Source organism: Pseudorca crassidens, chromosome 11 (assembly GCF_039906515.1).
Source record: "Pseudorca crassidens isolate mPseCra1 chromosome 11, mPseCra1.hap1, whole genome shotgun sequence".
Taxonomy (NCBI): domain Eukaryota; kingdom Metazoa; phylum Chordata; class Mammalia; order Artiodactyla; family Delphinidae; genus Pseudorca; species Pseudorca crassidens.
Window position 1 is genome coordinate 58,728,526 of NC_090306.1, and position 14,159 is coordinate 58,742,684.

Sequence of the window (14,159 nt, forward strand, 5' to 3'; positions counted from 1 at the left end):
GGGAGATGTTGATCAAGGGGTACAAACTACCAGCTCTAGGTTCTGAGGATTTGCTATACAGCACAGTGACTATAGTTAACAATACGGTATTGTATAAAGTTGCTGAATGATTAGACTTAAATGTTTGCACCACCACCACAACAAAATAGTAATTGTGTGAGGAGAAGGATGTGTTAACTAATCTTTTTATGGTAAACCTTTTACAATACATGTGTTATCAAATCATCACGTCACACACTTTAAACTTACACAATGTCATACGCCAATATTACATCTCAATACCGCTGGGGAAAAATTTTAAGTGTCTGTTCCTAGGTACTCTGACATTTTTCTTTGAATTCTAGATTTAATTAATATTTATCGCTTTCTGTATAAGTCTGGCATAACCAGAATTTGTCTCCAAAATGGCTGATTAAAAAATCATTTCTTTTTGTGTGATCTGGGCTCTGTGAGGGCAAAAAGACACTATGATGTGCGATGAGCCACTGAAATGTTTCTGGTAAGCTGTATGATAAAGATAAGTGATCGTTAAGGTTTAAGTGAATAATCTGATCCAATTATGCTATTTAAATCAGAACTCTTCACACTGACAGCTCTTAGGAACTGTTATTATTTTTACAGATTTCTTATTACGTTTTGTTGGTGCTCTCGTTTATTCACCCTGGCATGTTTGTATTTTCTCACTGATTTCTTATTCCAGACATGGCTGTTTCACCTTATTTCTTAAAGGGAATCTTTATTGTAATGCAAAATGAATTGTAAAATGATCAGGAATTTTCCAATCAAGAAAACAAATCTGTCACTTTCCTATCAGGCAGGAGTCCCTAGGATGACGTGACTCCCTTTGGATGAAGCAAGAAGTCTTTCACAAGGTGGGAAAGGTCTTCCACGATCTGCCCATCTTGCCTCCTCTCGTCCCTTCATGCTTTCCTCTCCAGCCACACTCAACTTCTTTTGCTACACAAGGTCCACATGCTCCTTAACCACCAGGTCTCTGAACACGCCACTTATGGCCTTGCCTTCCACCTTTCACCTGGCTGACTTCTGTCCTTCCGATCCCCTGCCATCTACTCCCCTAGGGTGAATCTCATCTGCATTTACTAGGATGTCTCTTCCTTCCCACTCACCCCTCAGATCATCGGCTCCATCAGGACAGGGACCATGTTTGACTTCTTTACCTCTATATTTTTATATATAGTTTGTGGCCAGCACACACCACAAACTATACTAGGCATTCGATACATGTTTGCTGAATAAATTGAATGAATCTGTCTAGAGATAAATAGATTTAACTAAGGCTACTTTGGGATCTGTCAGTTAACTTTATGGCTCTCAGTCTTCACTTGTAACTGCATCCAACATGGTTGGCCACGACCTCAGTGAGGAAAGAGTTAACACAGCTGGTCTGTTTTATTCACTTCTTGCTTATCTCTGGAACACCTGCACACATTGTAATGACTCTTAACCAAACTCTGAGCACTAAACTTCTTCAGTGTTCACTAATTATTGATGCAAGACAGAGCGTCAGCGTGCACCAGGCGGAAAGCATTGTTTAAAGTAAACGTGAAGATTCATGATGGGCACCTGGGATCTAGTGTGGGTCTGCACCCTGTGGGTCACAGTAGTCATGTGACCAGCTCCTGTGAAGAACTCTGGGCCTCCAAGACTCGAGTGGGCTTCCCTGAGTGCACAGCTGGAGAGAAGCATGCATCTGTGGGGTCCTCACCGAGGGAGAACAGGCAAGCCCATGCTGACTCCTCTAGTCTTTGCCTGCATGTATCATTATTCTGCTGTGCCTGCACTGTGTCCTTGGCTTCATAAATCTTGGCTGTGAGTATGACTTTATTGAGTCACGAGTCCTTCCAGCAATTCACTAGTGGGTGGTCATGGGACCCCGAGACAGCCTCCTTTTTGAACTGCTGCCCTTCCTTCATGTCTGTGATATCACTCTTCACCTTTCTCCTACTTCCTTGCTGAATTTTTTTTTTCCATCTCCTTTGCTGGCTTCTATCTCTACCAGACTCAAAATACAACAGTATCCTCTGGCTCTATTCTGGCCCTCTTTTATCTCTACTTTCTTGTTAGATTATTTTATAATCCCATGGGTTTCAATGCCATCTACATGTTGATGACTCTCAAGCTTATTTCTACAGCCAAAACTTTCCTCCAAACTCCACCTACACACCTGCCTACTGGACGTTCCAATTGGATGTCTATTAAGGATTTCAAATTTTAAAAAATTGTCTAAATCAGAGGTCTTGATTTCAACCCAAACTTGTCCTCTTCTAGTATTTCCTATCTTGGTAAATAATACCTCAGGTGCTCAGCTATCCAAGCTGAAAACCTAAAGGTCATCCTGGATCTTCTATTTTTCCCTATCTCTGCCCACCCCCTTCCAATCCATTAAGGAAGTATTGTTGGTTTTATTTCCAAAGTAGATCTCTAATCCCTGCACTTCTCTCCGTTTCTAATACAGCATCTTCATCCAAATCACCATCATCAACAGTTGCCTGGATTATTATAACTGGATTAGTCTCCCTGCTTCTATACTTGCCCCTTTCTAATTAATTCTCTATTCAGCAGCCAATGCCATAATTTTCCCACCTACATCAGATGCCATCATTCCGATTAAAACCCTTCAATGGTTTTCCATTATTCTTAGAACAGAATTCAAACTCTCCCTGTTTGAATTAGCACACCAGGCACTCTGTGAACTGTCCCCCGCACGCCTCTCCAGCTTTACCCAGTACCACTCTCTGCATGCTTACTGTGCTCCAGCACCACTGGCCTCATTTCTGTTCTTGGAATACAGCACAATCCTTTCCACCTCAAAGCCTCTGGACTCTCCGCCCACCCCTACACTGCGAGCTAGAGTGCCGCTGAGACTGAACACACATTTTGTGCATTTAGAAGTATATGTCATTAAAACTCACAAGATACCCAGGCCCAGCTACATGTTTATTAAGGCTAGAATGTGGTATTTCCCAATTTGTCTTTCTGTTTTTTCATAAATAGAAAGGAACTTACCGGTAACAAATGATAATCCCACTAGGCTTATCTCTAGGTTATCTCTAGTAGAGAGAGATTATTCATCTCATTCTCTAAGAGTAACAGAAAACAAATAAAATGTGTTCCTTAATTGAGCAACCTGCATCTCAAATTTAACCCCACGTGCATTTGGTATTATTACTAAGGTGTAAGTAAATCTAATTTTAAAATAATGGGAAAACTCCTGTGGAATTGCCCCATGTTAAAATGATCTGTTCTCCCCATGTGTCCACACTTTCTCAGGAGTGAACAGCCCCCTTTAAAAGAATTTTAATGGATGGGCTTGACTGAGTTACCAACAATGGGCAAGGGAATGGATACTTAACAGGGACTAAAAATTAAAGTTAAGATACTTTCAACCTTCAGCCTGTCTACCTGTTTATTTCCAAAACCTGAACATCTTAAACCTGTACAGCGTTCCTGAGTATGGAGGGGAAAAAAGACCCTTAAAATCGAGGGATTCCAAGTATCTGCTTAACTTTTCTGGTGGGGGGGGGAGGGGGAGGCTTCATCACATGGTCCTTTTCGCTTTTTCATATTCTCTAGATAGACACTTGAACTATTTTTTCACTGTTCAAATAAAACCAGGGATATTTACTTAACCTCTTCTTAATGGAGGGTGTGTGTGTGTGTGTCTCCCCTATATTTACTCTCTCTTCTCTTAATACATGTTTGGTTAATGTTTGGGGGCTGAGGGAGCCAGAACCCCTCTAGGTGTGTCAGTGAATGACTCAGTTATGCCCTTGACTGCCTGAAGGACACTAACCTCCCTGTTACCCTCCAGCATGAGCTGTGTCACAATGAGGTCCTCCTATACTACCTCTCCAAGGTATCATGCTACTTCCCATAACATTGTTTTATTGCAGTATAACCTGTTTTTGCTAAAACTATTTCATTTTCCTGAGAAACTGAAGTATTTACTACATACAACATATGTATAACTACATAACGTTGTGTATATAGTTACATATAGTATGTGTAACTATATAAATGTATATAAAATATATATAAAAATATACATCTTATATACTTATACATAATAGCATACTATATACTATACTGTATAAAAGTGTATAAAAGCATATTTACATTAATGGTTCCTTTGCTATGCATGGAAAAACTCTTCAGCTGTGACCCTCACTGTGCCTGTCACATATAATCAGCACATAACTGGGTCTAAGATACGAAGATGAATGAAGCCTGGTCCCTGCCCTCCAGGTACAACATAGACAGAGCTCCTGGAAGATGCTGTGGAAGAGGGGAGCAAGGAGATTCTAACTCTGCCCAGGCGACTAGAAAAAGACTTCCAGGAGGAGGTGACATTTTGAACCAAGCCTCAATCAACTGAATAAATGATCAGGTGGTCTCTAACATCCATTCCTGCTCTAAAAATGTGACGTGCTCAATTTCACCTGACTGTATTCATAGTATACCCGTGCACTTTGTCAGAAAGGAGGCTGAGTTATGTATTTGGATAACTGTCAGTTCAGGTGACTTTGGCTGTGCTCCTTAAGTGTGGTTCTAGTTTCCTCAGAGAGATTCCTATCAGAGAAATTTTAAAAACTGAGTAAACAACTAACTGAAAGTTCTTTGTTTATACAAACAGAGGGTTTGCTTTCTTCTTCTAGACTCTGTGACAGTGCTTGCATATTTGAAGGGTTTACCCTGTCATTAATGCCTTTATACCCCACCATGAAGGCTGCTATCTTCAGCGCTGAGGAAGTTCGGGATATGTCTGTGAAGCTAGTTTGAAGGCAACTTGTTTGAAGTTGGTGGCATTTTTGTGATGCCAAGGAGAGTAAACCTCCAGTTGAGCTTTTGATGAAAGTATGTACATGAAGGGTCACAGACCAGAAAATGTATACTTTTTAAACATCTGACATGTAGCAGTCCTTGTAAAACAGGGTTGAGAAAACATTTTTAATGTGCAACTTATGTCTGTTTTATTTACTTTATGTCTGTTTATTTGCACACAAACTCAAATTAGGATTTCCTAACCTCTCAGCAAACTACTACCCTATATTACATTGAATGGCTATGGAGCTAGGAAGAATACCAATTCTTTTCAATCACTACATAGGAAGTTCTGATTTAATCTTCTTCCCCTAACCCAAATGCATGTTGGTATTTGATATAACCTTCAAAACTTTACCTTTTTTTGGGTAATAAACTCTAAGGGAAAAGAATCTGCAAAAGAGATCTATATATAACCGAATCACTCTGCTGTACACCTGAAACTAACAACATTGTAAATCGATTATATTTCAATAAAAAACATTTTTTTTTTTACTTTAAGAGTCTTCTTATCTTACGTTCTGACTTTGCACTCTTCGAGAAAGGGGCATTCTAAATTCACAAACCAAAGGAAGGAAACAGGGCGAATGGCAGTTGTCTCTCAACTCTAGATACTATTCGTCACTGCGGTGTTACCACTAGGCACTCGTGTTTTGATTAAGAACGGAAACCAAACACCTTCTGTATGCTGGCTACATAAATTTGAAGTGGGTTTTATCAGCTCTCTGCATCTGTGGTTTCAGACCGACAGTCCCTAACCCCATCAGTTGATGCCTCTTTTTTCACGCCCAAGATTTTGCAGCTCCTCCTTCACCATGCTGGCATGAAATCCACAGAAAATAATATTTGCATACGTAATTTCAGAAAGATTGATAAAATGTTCAAACTTTACATAAAGGGGAAATAAAAAGAAAGCAACTTATAATAAGAAAAAGCTGCTTAGATCAATTCTTGAGATTTACGGTGAAGGCATTTATTACAAACGCAGACTGATTCAGCTGTGTGGTCACTGATGCCAGGATTTTAAGAACGTGAAATATCTCGGAACCAAGTTCAGAGAAAAATATAATTGAATTTTCCCTCAATTTGCCTACAGGTACTATTCCTGGAAAGTTTGGTACATATTAAAATTGTGGGAAAAAAGTATTTTGTGTTTGTACATAAATCGGAACTGGTTTCAGCTGGTAAGCTGGTCTTGCACCTATGGAAGACATTAGAAAATGTGGAGGACGATTTTTCACTAGGCACGACTATTCTGTGTGCTGCTAACAAGATCAGGAGGATGCATCAGCGAGGTCCCCCCTCCAAAGACTTCAAAGTTATGGCCTAAACCTCCCCTCAATTTCCAAAATTCCCCCTAGGGGGCAGTACTTCTCTTAATGAGAACCACTGTTCTCAACTCAGGAGACAGCATTTTGGTGGGTGGGTGTCCTGAAAGTGTGCAAACCAGAATCTCAGTCTTCTCCTTTTGCCTCATAACCAAACAGTTTTAGTATATAGAAAAAAAATTAAGTCTACACGAAAATATGTAATTCACACTGCTTTGGATGAAACTGTAAATACTGAAAAGGGGTCTAGGATTCCACAGCCTATCACTCCACACATAAAATACATTTTACACGGGCCTTTTCTTGGATGATGGAGGATGCTTCTCAGCTTTTGCAGAATCACAGCAGTCGGGGCAAGAGGAGGAGCAGGATGTATGGGGGAGGGGAAAAGGGACAAGAACAGAGAAAGAGGTAACTGGAGAAACTTTTCTCTACAGCAAAGAGCTTTAATGGTCCACTATTTGGCACAAGACAGGCTTTGGCTCCAATCACCCCTCTGTCATTTACTAACTGTGGATGATTCATTCAATCTCAATTCTTCACATGTAAATTGGGGGATAATAACGGTATTTCGTGCCGTTGTTAGAGTGATTGAGGGGTATATGTAAAGTGCCAGGCAAAGAGTAAAATTCACTTAATGTTGGCTGCAATTATTATTTTTTTAAGTTTCAAATGCCACTAAAGTATTGGTGGTTGAAGCAGAGTAACATCTGTGTTACTTTCTGGATATTCTGTCTCTTCCTCTTAAAATCTCATACCACAAATATAGTGGAAATCTAAATCATTTCCTTGTAAGAAAAAAAGGCAGTGTCTTTAAGAAACTTAATGGTTATAAAACAAGGCTGATGTTCCTAAGGTGTTTCAGAAAAGGACTTCACATTTCTAGTTAAAGAAGGGGAAAGGCTTGCTACCCCAATGTAACTTTAAATCACAAGTATGTATATTACAGCTGAAATTCCCAGATTTTAGTGGCTGTCTTGCTATTTAGTCCTCAATATGTCAATATTTACATCACAGAAAGCATTTTATACAGGATCTCAAGCAAACTGGCTTGCCGATCACACTTGAGAAATGAATAGGGTGACAGAAAATCGAATGCTGTGGCAAAATCTCGTATCGTGTCCTTTTCAGAGGGTAAATCGCCAGCCACATTCTACCCAGGCAAGGGGAGTAGGCAGTGAGAGGTCTGTGTACATGAGCACAGTACATGCCTCTTTGGGGCACGAGTCTTAAACCAATTCTAGCGAGATTTTTGAGTATCTGCAATGTTATGACGACTCCTGGCGGAGGAATTCAATAAATATCTGTTGAATGCATATGTGAAGGTGAGAATCCTTGGGGGAAAATGCAGGAGAAATAAATTCTCCTTTATACTTTAAACACAACAACGAAAACTTTATGCTACAGTAATCTTTCATCATCATCATCACTATAACACTTAGCATAACATCTAACCTCATAGCAAATTTTAAAGTAAACAATATTGTTAGCTATAAGCACTCTGCTGTGCAGTAGATCTCTAGGACATATTCATCCTGTATGACCAAAACTTTGTACCCTTTCACAAATACTACAGTAATCTTTCAAACCAGGAATGCCTGATTTATGACTGGTATAAGAGAAGAGGTAAGGGCTTCCCTGGTGGCGCAGTGGTTGAGAGTCTGCCTGCCAATGCAGGGGACACAGGTTCGTGCCCCGGTCTGGGAAGATCCCACATGCCGCGGAGCGGCTGGGCCCGTGAGCCATGGCCGCTGAGCCTGCGCGTCCGGAGCCTGTGCTCCGCAACGGGAGAGGCCACAACAGTGAGAGGCCCGCGTACCGCAAGAAAAAAAAAAAAAGAGAAGAGGTAAGCATACATTTCTTGAGATCATCAATCAATACTCCTTTTGGAAATCAATTTGGTTACATGTATCAAATACATAGAATTGCTTTAAGACCTGGTAATTTCCTTTTCGGAAATATATCCCCAATAGCAGGTAATGTATCTTTAACAGCAACTCTTATGTAGTACTTATTACGTGCCAGGAATTATTCTAACCACCCAGTGTCACACTGCTACAAAGTAGAGGATGTAGAATTTGAACTTGGGCCTTGTAGTTCCAAAGCCTGCGTGTGCTCTGACAACTTTTGCTGTCTTAGCTACAAAGGTGTCCACTATGGCACTTTTTTTTTTAATAACAGGAAAATTTAGAAACAAACTAAATGTCAGTGGGGTGTAAGTTAAATAAACAACAGTATATCCATTGATAGGACAAAAAGCAGGCATTAAAACTCAGGTCTTAGAAATAACATGTTTGCAGGGGCAAGCAAGATATTTGGCTCAGTGGGAGGGGAGAAAGGCACAAAACAGGGCATATAGTCTTTCAGGTCTACTAAGTGTTTCCTTTGGACGGTGAGATTTTATTTTTCTCCTTGGTGCTTTGTTGTATCTTCCCAATTTTCTAAATGAACTTGAGTTCCTTTTGTACTCAGAAAAAGAAAATTGCTAATAACAAATTTCCGTCTAGATCAGCACAGCCCAATCAAAATATAGTGCAAGTCATATATGTAATTTAAAATGTTTTAGAAACCACAACCATATTAACAAAAGTAAAAAGAAACAGCTGAAATTTTTTTTAAATGTTTCTTATTTAGCCTTTATATCTAAAATATTACCACTTCAACATGGAATCAATATAAAAATATTAATGGACTATTTTACTTTTTTGTATGAAATCTTCAAAGTCACTTTTAGCACACCTTAATTTGGTCTAGTCACATTTCAGCTGCTCAGTAAACAAGTGGCTACGGGCTACTGTGTTGGATCCTTGGTAGAAGCTTTACTTTCAGATCCAGTGTGCCCAAAACGTGACTCTGAAACCCTCCAGTAACTACCTCAGTCTTCATGTGACCAGCCACATCTGTGTCAAACTGCTTCCTTAATGAGAAAGAGATGTGCTTCAGAGAAGGTGGATCTGAGTTTGAAGCCTCCCTCTAACACTTATCAGCTGTGTGATCTTCAGCAAGTTAATTAACTTCTCTGTGCCTCATTGGATCCTTTCTGTAAATGAATATAAGGCCTATTTGAGTTGTTGAGATTGAAATAATGTATTACAACACCAAATACATGGAAAGCACTTTAGAACAGATTTTATTATCTAACCCTTGCTCTTTGCAACCTTCCTTATTCAGATCAAGGTTAGACTTAGCAGGAGGAAGGACAAGATTCTAAGAGATGTAGGAAATCTCATTTAAAGTGGTCCTAGAACCAATTTGGGGGGATGTGGAGAGAATAGCTGGGGAATCTATAATAAATACATTTGTATTTTAAAGGGGGCTACCTGACAGCAGGGCACAAATGGCACAACTTTTTGCTCGCTTCACATAGCTATCCCTCAGTAAATAGTCAAGCCACTAAACAAACAGATAAAAATCACTGAATACGTGCCAGGAACATGCTAGACAAAGGGGCTTAGGAGTAATTAAAAAAAAAAAGGATAGGAGAGGTGTTCCCTTAACTGAATGAAGGAATGAATCAATGAACATTGTACATTTTCTGATTTTTCTCAACTCAGCTGTCTGTTCTTTTTGTTTTATAGTTGCCTCTGTTGTTTTACCTAAGATTTTCTTTACTCTGATATTAGGTAGTGGGATTTCCTCTAGAAGGCTCAACTGAAATATGGTCTGTCTACTATGGCTGAATCTGGGTGAAGTGTATATATGTACTCAGCTTTTGGGTAGGTTTCAAACATTTCAAAATTAAAAACTGGGAAAAAACCAATTATAATAGAAGGCCATTAATCGTGACATGTATCAATGTTTTTTTAGCATCACCGTTTATAACAGAGGCCACCAGAAGCTATATAGATGCCGCAAAGAGGTGAATGACTAAGAAATTCACATAATCGAGGAGAAAAGACTATATAGCAATAAACTCACACCCGCAGACCTTTCAATTCATGGAAATACGTAATGAAATAATGTGAACTGGGGGAAAAAAGCAGAAGAGAATCCATGATTACAGTAATGAAAATACACGTGATATGCATCTACAAAAACTAAAAATGTATTTGGCGAGGTAGGAAGATTACTTTCCCTTCTAGGTATGTTGCCCACATTCACAATAACAAAGAAAAATAAATAACACATATGGTAAATCTTGTTTGCTAAGCAAGCTATCTTACATCAGAGGGTAGGGTGGCCAGGGGAAACTGTGCATCTAGTGAAAAGAGTACCAACAAATACGCTTGGCAACCGACTCCCAGTTACTAGCGTGCAGTTTAACCTACTACTCAGAACCTGATAGCAGATTTGGGATTTTTCTTAACCGGAGTAATTATTCAGAACATACTCAATACAAATATTTGACCTAAACTAGTGTCAGATTTTATTTTTTACACGGTAATTCCTCAGTCCTTTAACCACAATAGTGCACACCAGGTAAAAACAATTAAGCCTGCTGCCTTTCATTATTACCGTGGTCTGATAGCACACAGGGTAGATCAAAATAGCTGGTTGACGTTGAGAGTCCCGTCACAAGCACTTTGTGCTTGAAAAAAGTAAAAACCAAATCATTTAGTACTTAAAATTAACAACACTGGCATCACCTTGTGGGTTAAATGACTGAACAATAACTCAAGTTAGTTGTGTTCTATATTTCCTTTATTAATATAATTAGTATTCTTAGATCTTTTAAAATTGCTCTTCTCTAGCCCTAGGGGAAAATGATTTCAAAAGGCTGAACACATGTGCTGATTCAAGATACGCTTTCTCATACATCCAACCTCTATAAGTTTGGATGATACAGCAAAATATAGAGTAATTCTGGCTCCAACTCCTTAGCAACGTTGTTTAAAAACAAAAATGCCATTACACACATAAGCCAAGAATTCTTATGTTGCATTGCACATAAACAAATTTATGTAATACTTTTAAAATATAAAAACCATGGCCTTAATTGTTTGGAAAACGATTACTTAAGAATATGGTAATTAAGAGACTCACAAATCGGTTGAAAAACTCAGAGCTAAAATTCACACGGGGTTGAAATACACCTTATAAAGAGCTGACATCCAAATTACATACACTTGACAAAACTTATAATTTAAGCATTAAGTTATTTGCTAATCTCTTTGGGGAGGTACCAATATAATAAAAGATTGAGAAATAATAATATCTGGTAAAATTATTTGCCTTGTCCCAAAATGGCTAAGCCTTAAAGTAGAATCATCTGAGTGCCAATCCTGGTTATAAAACTCACTCAAGATCTGAGTGTTCTAGGGCAAAATACTTAATTTCACTATGATTCAATTTTCCTATCTACTAAAATTAGAATTACTTAATATATAGTTGTATATTTATACTTAATATATGGTTTCTAAATTAAAACAAAGTAATTAATAATGAACTCGAAAATACTAAGAGCAATACCAATCACTGCTGTGGTACACTTATTCTCCAGCAATTGTCTCATTCAAATGGATAACTTTTAAAATAGCCTTTTAATCAGTACCAAAGCCACTTTTTTGCATAACTTTAAGCCATAGGGCTAATTATATGTGACATAGAAATCTCACCAACAGAACTGCCCTGTTTTAGTTTAAAAGAGGCTTGAAGACACGATCCTAACAGTCCGAGTCATATTTAAAGAAGCCATCAAAAAGGGAAACAAACCTGAGATGGGTAAACAGACTCCCTTGGCAGAAGTTCATGTAGAAAACTAAAACCTAAAGTACTCATCCCAGGAAATCACTGTCTGCAAGATCCCAAAACAGAACGCCATTAACGCAAAGCACTCGACACCGGACGACAGCGGAGACGTTTAGTAAAATTCAGGTCTTACTACTCCCGACAAAAAGCAACACAACACACAAAAGCAGAAACAACCAACACGCAAGGCAGGGATGGAACCGCTCGAGACCCTTTGAGTCGCTTCATGGAGAGGGGACAGGAGGCTAAGGCATATTTAATGAATGAAACTGAGGACTAGGGGTTTGGGAAAGTACACGAAACGGACCCTACCTTCCACAGATTCCCCGATACTGTGTAAGTGAGTGATAGAACTGTAGTTTTGGGAAATACTCTTCAGGAACGCTTCCATCTCTGGCTGGTGGTGGTAGCTGAAGTCCAGGGCAGCTACCACAGGCAGCAACAGCCCTAGCCAGAGGCGGGCGCAGTCCATGTTCTAGAGATGAATAAAAACAATAATAAAGCTGAGCAGGTGAGGAAGGGGGTAGTGGGGAGTGTGCACGTTACTCGCTTCGGCTCCGCTGTCTATAGTCTCAGATCTCCCGGCACTAACACTCCCAGCTTCCGAAGGAGGTAAAAGTTGGAAGCTACAGCTTCGGGAGTTAGCGCACCCGGAACACGGGTAGCCCCTGGTGCCCTCCATCCCGCCTCCCACCCTCTCCTCCTCCCCACGTCTCGGCCGCTCTCCGCCGCCCGACAGCTGCAGCAGCTGCGCCCGACCCCCCGCGTCCCGCTCCTCACCCCGAGCACAGGCGCGCACCGCCGCCCGGCGGCTGCCGCCAGACGGGACCCAGTATTAATAGCCCGGCCAGGGTCCCACCCACGACGCCTGACTGACGTCTCTCCGGCCCACTCAGGCGCCGCGAGGAGCACTCCGGGGCGGGGCCGAGCCGGGCGGTCCGGGCTCCTCTGCCTCCTTCGAGGTCCCTGGGCGCGGCGGCGAGCTTCCCGAAACCGAGTTACCTCGCGCGGCCCCAGTTTTTGCCGGCGCCCCAGGTTGGCAGTGCGCTCACCCCGGCCACGGCTTCGTCCGCTGAAGGGGTCCGGGGCCCTCCACCAAAGGGGCACGAGGTGTCTCCAGCTGCAGCGAGCTTGGAGACGCTAAAGGCTTGGACGGCTTTTCGAGTTGGGCGGTGCGGGCCGGCGCGTATTGGGCTCACCTGGAGCCCCACGAGGCGCCGCGAGTCCCGGGCGCCCGCAGCCCCGAGCGGGCTCCTTTGCTCTTCGGCGCCGACCCGAGTCGCCAGGGCCGCACTCCCAGCTGCACCAGGCGGCCCAACCCTGCTCTGCAGTCTCGTGGCATTTCAGAACGTGCGTGTAGAAGTTTTAAATGCCGTCGTGTGGAGTCCAGGAAATTTTCCGACAAATATTTATAGTGTATGAGATTTGACTAAATCAGCGTTACATTGAAGACTGGCAATCTGGAAACCACATGGAAGAAGGCATCAGAGGCATCACTGTAAAGTCAACGCTGCCGCCACTAACACTGCCTAGGCCAGTTTCAGTTATCTCTACCTAAAATGCTTCTTTCTGGAAGGATGGGGTGATCTGTGTTTGCACTAGAGATAGCAAGGACTTTGCCGAAACCCAGAGGGTGTGTAGAACGGGCAAAGACTGCGCACACCTGTCACACATTACCTATCAGAGTAACGGGAGGCTTGTGCCACGGGTCCACTGAATGTAAAACGTTTGAAAAGCACTGATTTGGGATAACATTCCCCTTTAACAGATTAAAAACAGTAGTGCCAGGGCCCCACCCCAGATAGGTTGAACAAAACTTCTGAGGCCCAGGAATGTGAATGGAACGTGCCCTCAAGAGCTGAGAACCGCTAGTGAACGCCTGTCTCTTTTTTTGTTGTTAAATAAGTTATTGTTTTATTTTTTATACAATTTTTAAAGGTCACTTTTCATCCTGCCTCTTCTTTGTTTGTGATACAGATACTACTGTAGAATTGAGCAGTTTGGAACCTGAGGCCCCCTGTGATTCCCGGGTAGCAGAGTAAAGAAGTTTGTGCTATGATTATATCATCACATGATATGGGTCCCTGTCCTTTCTCTGACACTCAATGGTTGTGTCAACTCTCTGTGCCTTAGTTTCCTAGTCGGTAAGATGGAAATGATAATTGTGCTTACCTAAATAAGGTTGGCAGGCATATTGTGAGAACTCTGGGAGGTATCTATTAAGTAAATAACCAGTTTAATTCATAAATCTAAGCAGAATTCTCTAAGAGTTGGAAAATCTTAATACAATGGTGTTGGGTT

The 14,159-nt window shown here is 41.1% G+C and overlaps 1 protein-coding gene across 3 annotated transcripts in view; it reads right to left on the minus strand.

The window, feature by feature from the left end:
• CPM (carboxypeptidase M) overlaps positions 1-12,744 on the minus strand; it is a 134,540-nt gene extending 121,796 nt beyond the window's left edge. For 2 of the 3 annotated variants that reach the window (XM_067697285.1, XM_067697284.1), the window contains exons 1-2: positions 12,639-12,744; positions 12,171-12,333 (exon numbers count right to left, since the gene is read on the minus strand). In XM_067697285.1, the coding sequence (XP_067553386.1) occupies positions 12,171-12,330 (160 nt within the window). In that variant the 5' untranslated portion in view covers positions 12,331-12,333; positions 12,639-12,744. Of the gene's footprint in view, positions 1-12,170; positions 12,334-12,638 lie in introns of those variants that run through there. The other variant, XM_067697286.1, reaches the window with a different exon arrangement.
• Between the last annotated feature and the right edge of the window lie 1,415 nt (positions 12,745-14,159).